General features: G+C 36.7%; 1 protein-coding gene across 2 annotated transcripts in view; it reads left to right on the top strand.

The window, feature by feature from the left end:
- LOC149774982 (uncharacterized) overlaps positions 1-16,304 on the top strand; it is a 51,878-nt gene that overhangs the window by 11,027 nt on the left and 24,547 nt on the right. For both annotated transcript variants that reach the window (XM_089944566.1, XM_089944565.1), the window contains exon 2: positions 7,421-7,512. In XM_089944566.1, coding sequence (XP_089800692.1) covers positions 7,458-7,512 — 55 coding nt within the window. In that variant the 5' untranslated portion in view covers positions 7,421-7,457. The remainder of the gene's footprint in view (positions 1-7,420; positions 7,513-16,304) is intronic.

Here is a 16,304-nt window from a genome sequence, read left to right as displayed (position 1 = left end):
TTCGATCCGCTCTTCCACTATACATAACCGAGGTTCACTTCATTCTATTCACCTGTTCTCGTCACAAGATGTGGACTAACGTAAAATCGTCTACCCTCCTATTGTCGATTCTGCTCAACCGGGACTATTATATGTATGTCAAATCATCATGGGTAATTACTCTGATCACAAATACAGCCCTTTGGAAACGAAGGATCTATGTGGAGAGGCAAGGCTGTCTGAAGAGTCTTAATCTACGGCCCAGAGGTCAGACGAAGTTTGACGAAGAGGATAAGATATGTGCAATGCCCTCTATGTTAACTGGATGGTATTAACAAAAACAAAATAGCCAGACGCCCTTTCAGAGCCACTCCATTGTGCTTCATTGCCTCGAAAATATATATATTCTCTCTTGCCTACAAATGTTTAAGTCGATTTTGTGTATGTGTGTTTGTATATGTATGTGTGCGCACGTATGCGTGTGTGTTTGCGTGCGTGCATCCGTTTGTGTGTATGTGTATGTGTTTGTGTGTATGTGTGCACTTATGTTGGTGTATGTGTGCACATTTAACGTTTGCGTGTATGTGTATGTGTGCTTGTGTGTGTGTCTTTTATATGTCTATGTCTCTGTCTGTGTCTCTAACCGTGCCTCTAACCCTGTCTCTAAACACGTGGCTATGTCTACTTCTCTATGTGTCTCTACAGTAGCGCGTATTCAGGTCAACCCATTGCCACACTGTTTCGCCCGATTGAGGTCAGCCACATTCGACATTGTTGCCAGTGTCCTATACCGTGACGTCACCCATGAATGGGGCTATCTAGGGATAATGATAAAATTATATGGTGTTGGTGTTGTGTGGTTTAACGCCATTATTCAGCACACGATAGGCTATACATGGCGGCCAGTATTAATGGTGTAGGAAGAACCCGGGAAAGAGCCACCGACCCACGAGAAGCTACTGGCAAGCTTTCTCACATACCCAGAGACAGAGGTGAGATGGCAGTGATCCGTAACGGAGAGCGCTTTAGACCACTCGGCCACTCAGGGCCCCCTAAAATTATATGGATGATTAGGAATATCTTGGGACAATGGAAACACCCATGTTAAATTTCCCATGTTAAATTGCCATTGTCCCCAAAGGTCAAACACCCAAATTTAACATAGAAGTCCCTTTGTCCTTGAATCGTTCCCCTTCACTACTCATACACAAACACACCATTGTTTGGCCAATATGATTAATATCTCTATGTTCTAGAGATTTAGTTGGCCATGAAAAGGACCGTTTGGTTTCTGCTGGTGCTATTCCTCAGTGGCCACAACTCTCAGGTCGGGCATCAGAGGGAGCACATCTACTCCATTTCTTCCCACCCCAATGATTAACGGAGACTCGAAAGAAAAAGTGAGGACTGTTTAACCGCAATGTTCACAGCCTTTCTTGGTGGAATGAGAGATTCATGCCTCTGATGCTGTTGCTGTTGACATTGAAGGAATACATTTTATGGACCTCTAGGTTTCTTATCCTCTGCCAATTTTCGTTTAATTTCCTCTGCATCTTCCCCGAGAAAAAATAGTGCTAACTATTTAGCTATAATGGAACGGCTCATTCCCGTTTTGAACGCTTTCATATTGAGATCTTGTTCCATATCTCGCATTTGGCCTAGGACATGCTGCACAATCTCCAAGTGCACAAAGGTTTCGCTTAGCCTGTTGCTCAAATGTTGGTTTCTCAGTCTCCTGAATGTGACGTTTTAACAATGGATATCACGACTGATGATGATAGCGATGATGATGATGATGATGATGATGATGATGACGACGATCTTTTATTTTCAACGCGGACGACTTTTAGGCATGTACGTTTGATTACAGTACTCACAGCGTACCTTATACTTATTATTCGAAGTGGTGCGACGCACCCGCTTAACTCTTTATTATGTGCATTGCACACTTTTTTAATTGAGCATGTCATGAAGAATAAATGAAGAGGAAGGAGCAGTAGAGTCGTGCTCAGTATCGTTGGGTGGCTCCTATTGATTCAGGGTTGAAGATGTTTTACATTTTCCTAAAATTATATGGTGTCGTCTTACACCTGGATATTGCATTTTGGAAAAACGAACTATGTACTTACATTGCCTTGCTTTTTATATTTTTTAATATGGCAGAGAGTGTTATTTTGTGTATCGAATCATGCCAGGATTGATGTTTCAGGAACTTCCTAAATTTGTAAGCTGCTGCATCTTTGTGCGAGTGCGTCCAATCAGCGGCACCGTATGTGGCTGAGCCTGATGGTGTGGGTTACTGACCATCTTAAAATCTCTAATTCACATTGGCTCAATTTTGTATTGCGAATCAAGTGGTGCCAATGCTTACGTTTTGTACTTTAAGGACTTTGATAATCATTTACCGCATTGTGCGGTGGGCCCTTATCGTCTGGACTTTGGACCGCCTTTTGCTCTATTATATTTTGAAATCAGATTAACGGGCAATACGGCTAAGTTGCTTTTGCTGAATCAAGGGATGCCACCTTGTTCGGGATTTGGGTTGGGTTGATGGTCTGGGCTTAGGACCACCTTATATGGCTCAAGTGTTCTTTAAAGACTGCTAGAGTACCTGAATTATTCCCTGGCTTTTCACCGATTTCACAATGCCCTGCGAGTTTCGAGCTCGTGTACGTCCGAGAGTTGATCACCCAATCTGGTTTTAATTTTCCGACGAGTTAAGAAATTGGTTATCTAATGTGTACACGACCTGTTAACCCGTAGTTTCTGCGATAACAAATATTTGCTGTCTTGGCGTGATTTAGTATGTTGTTAATCCTCCATAATCTTACTAAAATAACTGTTGTAATGGAGATTAGTCTGTACGACTTACATCTGCTCGATCCTTTCCGGGTTTAGAGATAGGATGCTAATCGCTCGTAACGAACTTGATGTCGTTTCTACCGATCTCAAGATCACATTCAGCAGATTTAAAATAGCCAGCTCATTTTTTTCCTGGGAATTTCCTTTCGGTTTCATATCAATGTATCTTCCCGTTCATCCCGGGCGAGGTGGTAATTATTTTCTGGCTGAGCACTTTTCTGCATTCAAGTATAGTGAAATCAATATTTAACAGGTGTGTATGGTTTCCCTTGTCTGAACAAGTGAGGATATTCTTGTTCCAGTTTTGTCCGGTTATTTTGGAATTTTAGTTGGATGGTTGTAATTACTGCGTATACGGGCAAAATACGAAGCTTTTATTCAGCGTTTTTGTATATTTTGTCAATCTGAGGAGTTGTGGAGTCGAGAAGTTAGTTTTCCCTTAATTGTCTTAACTTTAGCCAATACATGTTTTTCGTTTGCCGTTTGGTTTAGTGACAAGCATAATTCATTCCACGAGTTCTGTGTCGAGGTGAAAATTACATTTTTGGCTATCCTTTCTTTTACTTCGTAAACAAGGAAATCTTGGGATTGTTTTGAATGCGTAAATCTATGTAGGGCCTTTTCCACTTTATTACCAGTTTACATTCGCCAGTCCACCAAGGTACGGACTGTGTGACGACCACCCCGCCCTTTGGTACGCATCTTTCATCTGCCGACGACAACGCTTCAACACTATTTTGGTTATAGCGTTCAATATTGTTATCGTGCAGCCAAACTGACTGACTAACCTTGAAGTCGCGTAGGACCAATTGTCCGTGCGCGACTGGTTAGGTACGCACCACATACCTCTTAAGTAATCACCGTACTCGTGCACTTTACTCTGTGCATAGTACACTTCTATTTGCCCTGGAGTATTTTTCTCTTCGTTGTATTACGGACATTCATTTATAACATTTGGCGTTTCTGGAACGGGACAATGTGCACAGTTAATGCCTGCTAAGCTGATCCTAGGTAGGAACCTACCAAGGCTGCTGGCTAAATGAGTGTTTTTCTACGTCTTAATCTTGTTATCACTTTGGTGTAATACTGTATTGGTTTACCATTATGTCCGCGCTGACGTTTTTTTTTCTTCTCATTTGTTTATACAGGTTTTAAAGCCTCCATTCTTTTTATTTTTACTGTTGTCCCATTCCCCTTGTCATTTGTTATATATTGTTTGCCGAATTATACTGTAGATCTACATGACGCCGTAAGCCACTTGCTGGGCACAGGGATTTTGTTTAGTATGAGGCTCCGTAGTGGACAAAAGCTGGTCCAATCAGAACGTTGCCGTTGAAATTTTAATGTCATCTGTCCAGAATTCAAATTTCACGTGTTGTATAAAAAATTCTTGACCTTAAACTTCCATTTCTAGGTCGAGATTTTAGATTGTATATGCTGAATTAAACAGTAGTGGTTGAAAGTTATATTTTCTATGTCAAGGTTTTAGACTGTCGTTTGAATTACACGGCGGTGGTTGAAATTTCATACGTCATACGTCGAGAATTCCTAATTTATGCATTGATTAAAAAAGTTTATGTTAAAGTTCCATATCAGATGTCGAGTATTTAGATTTCATCTGTTGAATTACAATGCTCTGGTTGAAAATTCGATACCGAATGTCGAGTTTTTAGATTGCATCTTCTGAATTACACGGCGGTTGTTGAACTTTTAATGTCATATGTCGAGTTTCAATTTAACATGTTGAATCACATGGATTGTTCAAAAAGTTCCATTTCATATGTTGAGTTTTTTATATTGTATCTGTTGAATTACACAGTGGTGATTTGACATTTTATGGTGTTTGTCAGAGTGTTTTTTTTTTGTATGGTGAAATGATGTGTTGGTGTTAAAATTAACATTACACAATGTCCACTTTAACAATTCAAAGTAATATATAGTATTATGATACATCGTTAGTGTATTCAATTATGAGGCGCCATTACATTTCATGCATTTACGATTTGAAAGTTACCATTCACAGGTCGAGAATTTACCTTCAATTATTTCGCTAGAGGTCGCTCGCGTGAACGGACCACACTGTTAAACAAGGAGGCTGCTTCTCTTTGCTGTGAAATTCAAAATATGAAATCTAACTATTCGCCATATGAAACTGAACTTTTATCACAAACAGTTGTATACAACGTGTGAATTAGAAATTCTCGATATATATTAAAATTTCAACCACCACTGTGTAATTCAAAATATACACTGCAAAACGTCGACATTGGAAATAGAACTTTAAACCATCACTGTATAATTCAATATAAAATCTAAAATCTCGATATAGAAAATGTAACTTTAAGGACATGCAATATGATCCAACACGTGATATTAGATTTCTCGACATACGACATCGAACTTTCAATTGCAACGTTTTCATTGGACCAGCTTTTGTCCGCTACGGCTCTTCATAGTTTAGTCGATTGTTTGCTTCTTTATCGGCCCATCATTTCCAGCTATGTCTCTGTGAGATGACTCCCACTTGAATTCCCCAGTAGACTTATTTTTCTCCAGGGTTCGAGACTTATGTTTACCTCTCTCAACAGATATTCTGTTAGAAATGTTTCCGAGTCCAGGGAGCGCATCACGCCGAGGGAGTCACTCATTATAGCTGCCTTTGATGTTGGCGTGTCTTTTATCCATTTAATTGTTTGATTTATAGCACAGAATGTGACTATAAATTTGGCAGTTATCGGTAGTCTCGCCTCCATCGCACTTGCCCTGAGTCACCATAGTTCCTGTAGTGCGTCCTAGGTTTGGGGATTTTGAGCCATCAGTATTGATTGCAGTACATTCCAAGTGTCACAGAATGGACGAATGGATAGTCGGAATGCCACTTATGGAGAACAGAGACAACACACAAAAAATTATATGATTTAATTAAATGACAATGGTGAATTAATAATTATTGCACAACAGTGAAAAAAAAACAGTGAAAAAAAAAAAACAATCAACAAACAAACATAAAAGTCCCAAAACAAATAATTGTAGTTAAACCGTTCTTAAAAAGTATTGTCTATTCTTAAAGTTCTTAATAGTACTTTATGTTCACTGATACTTTCTGCACTTTATTATTCTCTATTATTATTCACGGAGTCTATAGGCCCTCCAATGGCTTGTTCACTACATAGGCACGCTCTTCAGTGACTCCAATGTGTAGATACGCCCTACAATGACTTCTCCACTGTATATTGAATTTTAGGGTACTTCTCGTGACTTGGGCTCCCTTGTTCCGTTGTTCTTAGTACGTACCAGGTTTTGTTTGCCCTTGTGACAGGATTCCCTGGCTAGCACAGTCTCCTTTTAGCAGTCCCTCAACCTGGCCCTAACTCTACGGTTCATGCGACTTGGGCTCTCGTGTCCCGACGTTCATAGGACGTCCCGGATTTTTCCGCCCTTGTGACAGGATTTCCTGGTTAGCACAATCTTCCCCTTAGCAGTCTCCACTGGGCCTTAACTCTCCAGGGTTGGAAGCGGCTACAAAACAAATATTTTGAGTCATGATATAAGGTTAGTGTGTACAGTACTCTGAGTGTTACATACAGTGCCTTCCTGCTCTATTGTATACAAGTGTTGTATTTACGCCATTTCTACAATTACTTATGCCTTTCTACACCAAATGAAAGCAAGCATTGTATGAATGCAAGGTAATGCATATATAAAATATTTAAGTTGCAACGTATCTATACAGTAGATTACAACATAATAGCATAACATATTCAACGTACTAGCGTAGCATACTTGAATATAAATAATAAATCAATCATAACAGTCCCTAGGGTATAGACAATGACTTATGCATGATAATTACCTCAGTAGTGAAAAATGATCTACTAGAATGAGTTGTAATTAATAACATTGAATCCTCAAAACACAAGTTTTATTTTATATATTTAAAACGCACCCCACCCCCCACCCCAAAGAAAGGAAAATGCTATTCCAACCAAAAGTATAATTCCCAGCTGTACGCAGTTACAACACTTTTCCCGATATTATTAAAAACGCAAAAGAAATAAAGATTTTTATACTTAATCTTACTGCTCTAAATGTCCAGGTTTTAGCTCTTGTCTATAATAAATGCACATGTCACTGCCAAAGTGTTACCTTGCATCTGGTCGCTTTATCCAGATCCGTTTGCAGGTATAATGAAGTGCACGAGCTTCTCGCCTGGTGTCTTATTATAATACAACTTAGTTTATATAAATATTGGGCATTTATGCCGTTCAAGGATATATCTATTTCTCTCACATATGCCAGATAATTGAGTTTTTGGCTGTTGTTATATATAAATCGAGACCTCATTTTGGCGGTAAGAACAACAAGAACTCTCGCATTATTCAGTTGACTGGTATACTAGGACATGTTTTGCAGTAGTTTATTACGCAGGATTTCAGAGATAGGTTTATGAACGGTGTCCATGTTTTGTAGAATCACTTCCTTTTACATCATTCCCATATTATGGCATATAAATAAAAAATTATTTACTATTATACAAGGGATTAAATTCAACCTTTTATTGTTTTATTTCATGGTCCAGCACACAGAAGACATACACTTACAAACTACCGTGCAATATGAACAACGATCCTTTAATCGTATCTAATACCCAAGGATATCATGGAGGATCAGGTAAAATATTTTATATAATTGTTATATAACGAGACTTTAACACCTAATTAATCACTCACCCACCCAGAAAAAAGCCTCAATAATCGCACCTGTGTTTGTGACTGTGGGTCTTAATGAAACAAATTGGTTTTGAACAAACAAAACCATAATTTTAGAAATGGTCAATTAATAAAAACACATACCCTCAAAACCATTAATCAAATTTAAAAGTCTGAATCGAGGGTATATGTATTTTTTAATTAATTGACTTTATTCACACGCGCTTAAGTAATATACCCCGCCTTCAGTAAGAGGCGTTAATTTGCAATGAAATATAAAATGTGAAAATTGCATACGACTACTTAGAAAATGCTACGAGAGAGAGAGAGAGAGAGAGAGATAGAGAGAGAGGCACAAAAATTGGACCAATGAAACTTGACAAAATTAAATTAAAATAGCCATTGTTTGGTATATCGCCATTTCGTCTCAGAATACATGAACATTAAAAATCCAATTAAAATTTACTATATCATCTAGATATGCTGGATCATATTATTTCTCAAATTAATAACACCTCCCCCCAACTCCCCCCCCCAACAAACTAATGAAGCCTGAAACAGTAAGAGTATAAAACCAACTAGTTAACACTAATAAGCATTTTTCTTTCTAAAACATATGCAATGCGACAAAGTTATTTTATATTGAATCCAGTAGGTTTCAGGAAGGTGTTACAATAATTCATATGTTTCACATAAAAGGAACAAAGTAGATGCCAAGCTATACTAGCAATGTCTATTTTTTGTTTTCAGAGCTAGTTGTGTTGAAGAAGAATATTAAAAAGAATGGAAGTGTTAAATTTCAAGCGTAACGAAAGAAGAAAGGCATAATTACATATTGCATATAAAGCTTATATGATGTAAATTAGCACCATCAGCCTAGATAGCAAGACGGTCAAAACACTGCAGTATGAGGAACGAATACATTGCATATTTGATATGGATAAATACAGTTTGTACACCGCTAAATTTATAGTGCAAAATGAAGATCTCGTACACTTTACCAGTTTAATCTATTTCAATGTAGCAAACATAAGTAAAATACATGGAAAACAAAGTTCGATTTAAACCAACACATGGTGACCTAATTTATTATGCAATTGTTTTGGAGTCAATTGTATAAATGACAAAATTTGAGTTATGTCTGCATTATCCATACGTTTGATTGTGACGAGTCGCGGAGTGTTAAAACTTAATGATCTGTTGCAGATGGATGGCCGGATTGTTTGTTAATGACATCTAAGGAAAGTTGAGGTATATGTTTTGTGTGTGTGTGTGTGTGTGTGTGTGTGTGTGTGTGTGTGTGTGTGTGTGTGTTTGTGAGTGTGTGATTAGGATTTTTAATGTTACTTTTACAATTTTTCAGTCATATCGTTACGATGTCTGCATTGTGGCAGTTTATAGAGATGTCTAGCACTGGGGCATCATGCCGCTGACACGTCTCATGATGTCCCACCCAGTCACATTATCCTAACACCAGGCCGACCAGTCCTAACACTAACCTCTTAATGCTGAGCGCCAAGCCAGGCAGCTGTTAGTACCATTTTTTAAAGTCTTTGGTATGACTCGGCAAGGGTTCGAACCCACTACCTCCCGCTTCCGAGGCGGACGCTCTAACCACTAGGCCACCGGAGCGGTGCTATATGTTTCGTTTTTCTTTTAAATGGCTGACAAGGCAAACCATTTAAGACACATTTAGTACGGTCCTGAAGATCATTTGCTAAGACAAATATCAGTTGTAGAAACAATTAAAGGAAATGAAACGCATATAAAAGATACGTTATTTAAAAAATGGCCAACCGAATAATCTACATTTATATTACAAAAGCAAGAAAGAAAAAATTATTTATAAAAGAGATATGCAGGTCTCGTGGATGAACAGGGGCGGATAGAACTAAATGACATGCATGAATATGTAGATAAACAGCACTATTTATGCAGTGGTATATTTCCGCCAAAATACACTTAGCCTGAGAACGTGGAAACAGACTGAGAGATATTTTTATAGAAATGTTCAAAGAGACAAAAACGTGAAAGTTACAGTTCTGAGGGAAACAGGAACGTAAAGATTTCCTGAAAATGAGGACACTGGTTACTTTTCAACGTACTTGGGCAAAAACACCATAAGTGACAATGAGCAGAATTTTCCTGACTAGAAAACATAAAATTTTACTTAACATAAAGCCAAAAGATTTTTTAACTTTTTATCAAAGAAAATCGACGGGTACACTTGTCTTAAATCTATAGACATGAAGTAAGTTCTTAAGAAAACTGATAAAACGTAGGAATCAGTTTGCTCACTTGCTTGATAACTAATACATTTGGAGCGCCTAATTTAAAATCGTCGAAACCGTCAACGTTTCAGTATGCAAATTAGTTTGGGGAAATGACTATTTACCGAGGAATTATTAAACATCATGCACATAATTGTGGGCTGTCCATTAGTTTATAAAGTAACAAAATTGATCTATATATATATATATATATATATATATATATATATATATATATATATATATATATATATATATATATATATATCAACAAGATGGCATGCAAAACTGATTCTAAAAACATTTTTATGCAAAAGTGAAATTTTGTACTGTTGAACTGGAAAGGTAATGGTTAATCTATTAGCAGACGGAAGTAAGCTGAAAATACAATTACATTTAAAATGAATTTAGGAAGAACGCTCAAGGATGCAGTTTACAACATAAATGACGAACTCTGCATTTGATTGAAAATGCTAGATTTTATTGCTGGATATTCCGATGCGTCAGATGAACTTAAAAACAATATATTTTACTATTTCTGCTACAAGGATGAATCCAATGCTGTTTAACTTGTCGATACATTGTAGATATGTGGGATGTACATTTATCTTATTGAAGATGGAATGATTGCAAATGGAAAGAACAAAACCTTATTGGCATTCAATGTATGAATCACATTTCAGAAGTTAAAATCACCCCGAGCAACAAATATTGCATATCACCAACAACAATACTAGGCTGATAGGATTCAACAGCCAGAGAACTACACAGGTATCTATTTAATGTAATAAAACTTGCAGAGTTTTGAAATCGAAACATCTGACCAATATTCTCGACCATTACAATTAGTTTAATGGCGACCTTGATTCACACAATGTTAATGGCAATTCCAATCAGTTTTAGACGTATGCAATTAACAAATGAAATATCAGGATAAAGAGTGATCGGATTTTACAGAATGCGTGTTACGTGTGCTTTTCTTTGTATGGCATATCCCACAGGTCTTGGCATCTAGCTTTACATTGAAAAAATGAGGTAAAAACAGGAGAAATATTTCACATTGGGCCAAACATTTAATACTGATGTAAACCTAAACAATGGTCTTATGTCAAATTTAGTTTCCTGTTAAAATGACTACAGCTACAAGTTGATTTGCTCATTTCCAAGTGCATATAATTAAGGAGTATAACAGTTCTGAAAGATATGAAAACATGTACAGAAAAGTTGACATTGACAAAAACAAGTTTTTGGAAGAGAGTGGCAGTGAAAAAGCTAACAAAATCAATGAAACAGATTGAAGAGTATATAATCAATATTTCAGCTGATATAAAATTGCTTAGATAACGATTCTACACATTGTCATATGTAGTTCTGGCATTGCCAGAATCAATATCATAAGCAGGCAAGCACTGAGCTTGCATATATAAATAAATAAATAATCCAGTTTTTATGCAGTATATCATTGACGTTGTGTTCCAAACTGGATATATATATAAAAACTTGGATATGACCCTAATATATTTCAGAACATCTAATTTGGCTGCAATGTTGGCACGCGTGGCACGTGTCAAACATTTGGTTAAAGGCAATAACACGTACCTCTACTTTTAAAGTCTTGATCTAACTTGATATCAGAGGCATATGTGTTATTTCCGACATATGCTTTGACGTTTGCTTTATTTGTATGATTATATTGGTTTCACTGGTACTAGTTTTAATTGTAGCTGTTTATTCTCGGGCTCTCCTATGTGAAAACTAGACCATTAGAACGTTAGTTTGATTTCGTCGATCAACTGTTACATCTCTTGTTTTGATCATACTTTCAACGGGCAATATAGTTTTTGAGGAACTAGTTTGATTTTATGAAGAAGTTCTCGAATCTAATGTTAATTGTCCTGTATCAATTATAGAGGTTAAGTGAGCCGCTCATTTCTATTTCTTTGTATAATCGAGGACTTAATTTAAAGATCATTGAATACTCTCAGAGTTTTGGAAAGATTTGTGATTATTTTTTCACCTTATACTTTTCTACTTTTCTGGTTTCTGCAAAGAGTCATCTTATTATTGCAAGAGAACAATTTTAACATTCTCATATCTTTGTGATCACCTATATACTCAGTTCTGTCGGTTATAATACTGTATGGATTATTCTGGACAAAGATCACTACACAACTGTATATTTCACCAACTTGTCTTCCGTTGTTGTTTCTAATGATTTGATATTTTCTCCAAACTATATCAACCTGTTTTGGCTGCGTATATCAAGCCGCAAGTGAGATGTACTCATTCGATTCATGTCAGATTGTATTTTTGTTGTTGCTGTTTCTTTTATTTTCTTGCAGCTGGCATCCAAGCACTTAAATCATTCCAAAAATTCATATCGAAGCGGATCTAAAAGGGTTTTGGTACAGAACTACTGATTTAGTAGAAGATTAGATTAAATACTGAAAACACAATACTTGGTTCGTGTTAAGTAATTTGTCTATCATATAATTTCGAAATATTATACAATATGTTCCTCGCAAATGTGTAAGTATCGTGTATTGAACAGCACGCTTAATCATTAAACCCTCATTTTGTCTTGTGACGTTGTATAATTCGTAAAGTAGCTTTCAAGGTCAGAAATACAGTGTATTTACCTATTACTGACAATCTCTTATACAATCTGCTATTCCGTCCAACCACGTGTTGATAATTGAGGGTCTGAGTGTGTTCCGGTTTTCCATCGATCGATTGATCGATGGATCAATCGATCGATCGAGAGAGAGAGGAGAATGGTACGTATACTTTGGAAGATAAAAATACAAACTAAATCTATGTGAAGTACAATAATATGTAATATTGACTTATATCGACTGAAAGTATATATAAATGGTTGAGTTGACATGTATTCGTCATTTCCTTTGGCTTATTTCCTCACTCCGTTCAATGAACTCACAGTGGAACAATTAATCAAAACAAGGGCCGAGTTTTCAATAATGGGTACGCTAGCCGTGCATTACTTGTACTTTGTTTAAAACCAAGATTAGTTTTTGAAAAAAGAACGTCGTTTTTATATTTTGTATCAATTTTAACGAAAAGAGTAACTCTTAATGAGAACCAACTCACAGTTTGAAGAGTTCACTCCCTCCGCACAGACTGTTCTCAATCTTAAATTCCATACAAAAGGAAATATGAGAATTGGCATGTTGTATAAGTAAAATATGTTTATAATAAGTATGTTTTATATACCACTCTGTGTATAATTTTTAATTAAAGCAAACGTCGACTCATTAATTATTAGTGACTTTTTGAAATAACAATAAACAGTATTAGTAATCCCAGGTTTCTAAATGAACTTTTGCTGGTATACAAATGCAATCCTTTCTGCGTTCCGTTCCCCTCTCCGCTCTCATTCACAATGAACAAAATACGCAGAAATATGCGTAACATTTCCCCCATAACAAAAAAGAAAGATTTATATTTTAAAGCTTTCTTTTTACCACAGATTAAAAAAAACCCATAAGAATAACTCTTATGAATTACACACAGTGTGCATGAAATAATACATTGATATACACGGGAAAGTGCATCTGCTATTAAATTATTTTTTCCCTTGATTTGCATGTCACGATTATATTCTTGTAACAACAAACTCCACCTAGGCAGTCTTTGATTTTTATTTTTCATCTTGCCGATGAAAGTAAGGGGGTTGTGGTCACTAAACACAACAATCGAAACAAGAGCCCGAATTAAGGTAAACTTCAAAATGTTGTAATGTCAGTAACAAAGTCGAACATTCCTTCCCGATTGTTAAATAATTTCTTTGGTGCTTATTTAATTTCTTAGAAAAATAGCACACTGAATGATCAATACAATTTTCATCTTCTTGAATCAAAACTGCTCCAACCCCAACATCACTTTCATCAACAGACAGTTTAAACTACAGGCTGAAATTTGAAGCTGTAAGGACAGGTGCGCTTTTAAGTATGGCTTTCAACTTGTCAAAAGCCTCTTGACATTTTTCAGTCCAAAGGAACTTGTTTTTCTTACTCAATAAATCTGTCTGGGGTTCAGCAATTATAGAAAAAATGGAACAAAAGTTTCGATAGTATCCGGCCATACCCAAGAGTCGCATCAGTTGTTTTTTATTAACAGGCACCGGAAATTCAGAGATAGCCTTGACCTTAGCATCTATAGATTTAACTTGTTCATATCCCACGATGTGTCCTAGAAAAGTTACACTAGCACGGCAGAACTCATTTTTAGATAAATTAATTGTCAAACATGTATCTGTGAGTCTGTCAAAGAATTTCCGAATTGTTGCTAAATGTTCTTTCCAGTCTCGTTGTAGATGATGACATCAACGATGTAAGCATCACAATAGTGTAGACCACAGGTAATCATATTCATGAAACGTTGAAATGTACTTGGCGACTCTTTGATCCCAAACGGCATTCTGTGTAAGATATTCAGAAGGTCAAATTTTTCAGTCATGTCGCTACGATGTCTGCGGTGTGGCAATTTATAGTGATGTATCATGCCGTATGTCCCACCCAGTCACATTATCCTGACTCCAGGCCGACCAGTTCTAACACAAACCTTTTAATACGGAGCGCTTAGCGAGGCAGCTGTTAGTACCATTTTTATAAGTTCTTGGTATGACTCGGCCGAAGTTCGAACCCGCGACCTTCTGCATCCGAGACTGAGGCTCTAACCACTAGACCATTTGGACTGAGGGTGTGAGGGAGAAAAAGAATTTGGGCAGGATAACAACCTTGAAACTGAACTTGTACCAAGTAACCTACAAGGACATGATTCATCGTAACGAAATGTGTCCACATTCCTTGGAATTTGTCTAGTATTTGTATTATCAATGATACAAAGTGGCAATAACCTGTCAACACTGTACGGTAAATGTGGAAAGTTCATTCACTCGGTCAATACACAGTTGCATGTAGTGAATCTTAACTCCGTCCAATGTCAACACCTCGTTTCCTTTTAATGAAAAATGTGTGTATGTGTATATATATATATATATATATATATATATATATATATATATATATATATATATATATATATATATATATCCTCATTTGGGTCAGTTTATCAGTAAGAATGGAAAGTATGCGAAGTTACGAAGTGAAATTGTTAACAAAGATGTAATGTTATCATGCAGTTTATATAATTTGCCGTTGCTCACTGGGCGGGTTCAATTTCTTTTTAGTATGAATTAGATTTCTTAACCCTGTGTTGCATATATCTGTGTTATTCTCTAAATTTCTTTCAGGTACTTCTGTATCCGCACATAGTACAGTGAACCTAGGATATATTATTTCTATTTGCGTCTCTGTTTCTAACTTTTCTTAGATATTAGCGATTATTTGTTGTTGTGGGAAGTTAGTATTGAGAAGATATATCTCAGACCGAGTAATAAACCAATTTCTAGCAGCAGACGTCATAATGTACAGTGTTCGCGGAACTTTTTGGTAGGTTGTATTAGTTTCGTAAAGCGGACCCTCCATAATTTCTTAAATAAGTAATTCTCTGGATATTCTAATGTTTATGTGTCTTGTTATTTGCGATAAGAATAATTATTTGTATTAGGTGCTTGCGTCCTGTTTTGTAGTGCACTACCTAAAGTAGCCATTTTTGGATTGGAAATGCTTAATGATGAGTCATATAAATATTAAGTACGGGAAACCACGCAGGTATGACATTAGAATCTCGTATTATGTGGTCAGTAGATTAGGCACAAATGTTTTGTATTACTTGCTTCTTTAGGAACCTTTCGGTTGCCACCGACTGTTGTCTCGATGTCCTTGAAAACAGTTTAAACAATGGACCTGAAGCCAGGCTGATACCGGTATTTATATCGCGTGCTAGAAGACATCTCCCATTTAATTAATAGCAATGTTGTACTGTTATGAAGCCCGTGGTTATTATGATGTCATCACATCACGATAAATAGATGACATTTTATCACTACGAGCAGCGAAAGTAATACATGTTGTTGCAGACAACTGAAACGGAATGATTTTCAATACACAGTTGCGTGAATACCATTAAATGTTAAATGAAAAGGTTTTTCATTGGCTGTTGAAATGTCGAGTGTATTTGTAAGACCTATCATGCTATATTACTCTGTTCTTTGCATATCGTGGAGGAATTTAGACCGCCAAAACTTACCAGTTTCAGAAGTATCACTGCATTACCCCTGAGTCATTTTCATTAAGTTGAAATTACTGGACAAACGCGGGGAAGAGATGAGTAATGCTGCAAATGTAACCGGTATACATTCGAGGCATGATCCCTATGATTGACCTTGAACTTGCTAATGCTGGGTGCCGTGTTCGTGAAGCCACGTCATCCTACCTTGTGCAATCTTGCTTTTCCGGGTGGTGGTGGGAATGGGGAGAACGAATGCCCGAGTGAATTGGAGCTTTGGTACATGAGAGCTAGAGGATGATTGCTGATACTCTCAGCGTGGGTTCTAATTCTA

Source organism: Sinohyriopsis cumingii, unplaced genomic scaffold, assembly GCF_028554795.1.
Source record: "Sinohyriopsis cumingii isolate HCF-2022 unplaced genomic scaffold, ASM2855479v2 utg000043l, whole genome shotgun sequence".
Classification (NCBI taxonomy): Eukaryota; Metazoa; Mollusca; class Bivalvia; order Unionida; family Unionidae; genus Sinohyriopsis; species Sinohyriopsis cumingii.
The sequence above is the reverse complement of the archived record's forward strand: the minus strand, read 5'-3'. Positions and strand labels throughout refer to the sequence as shown.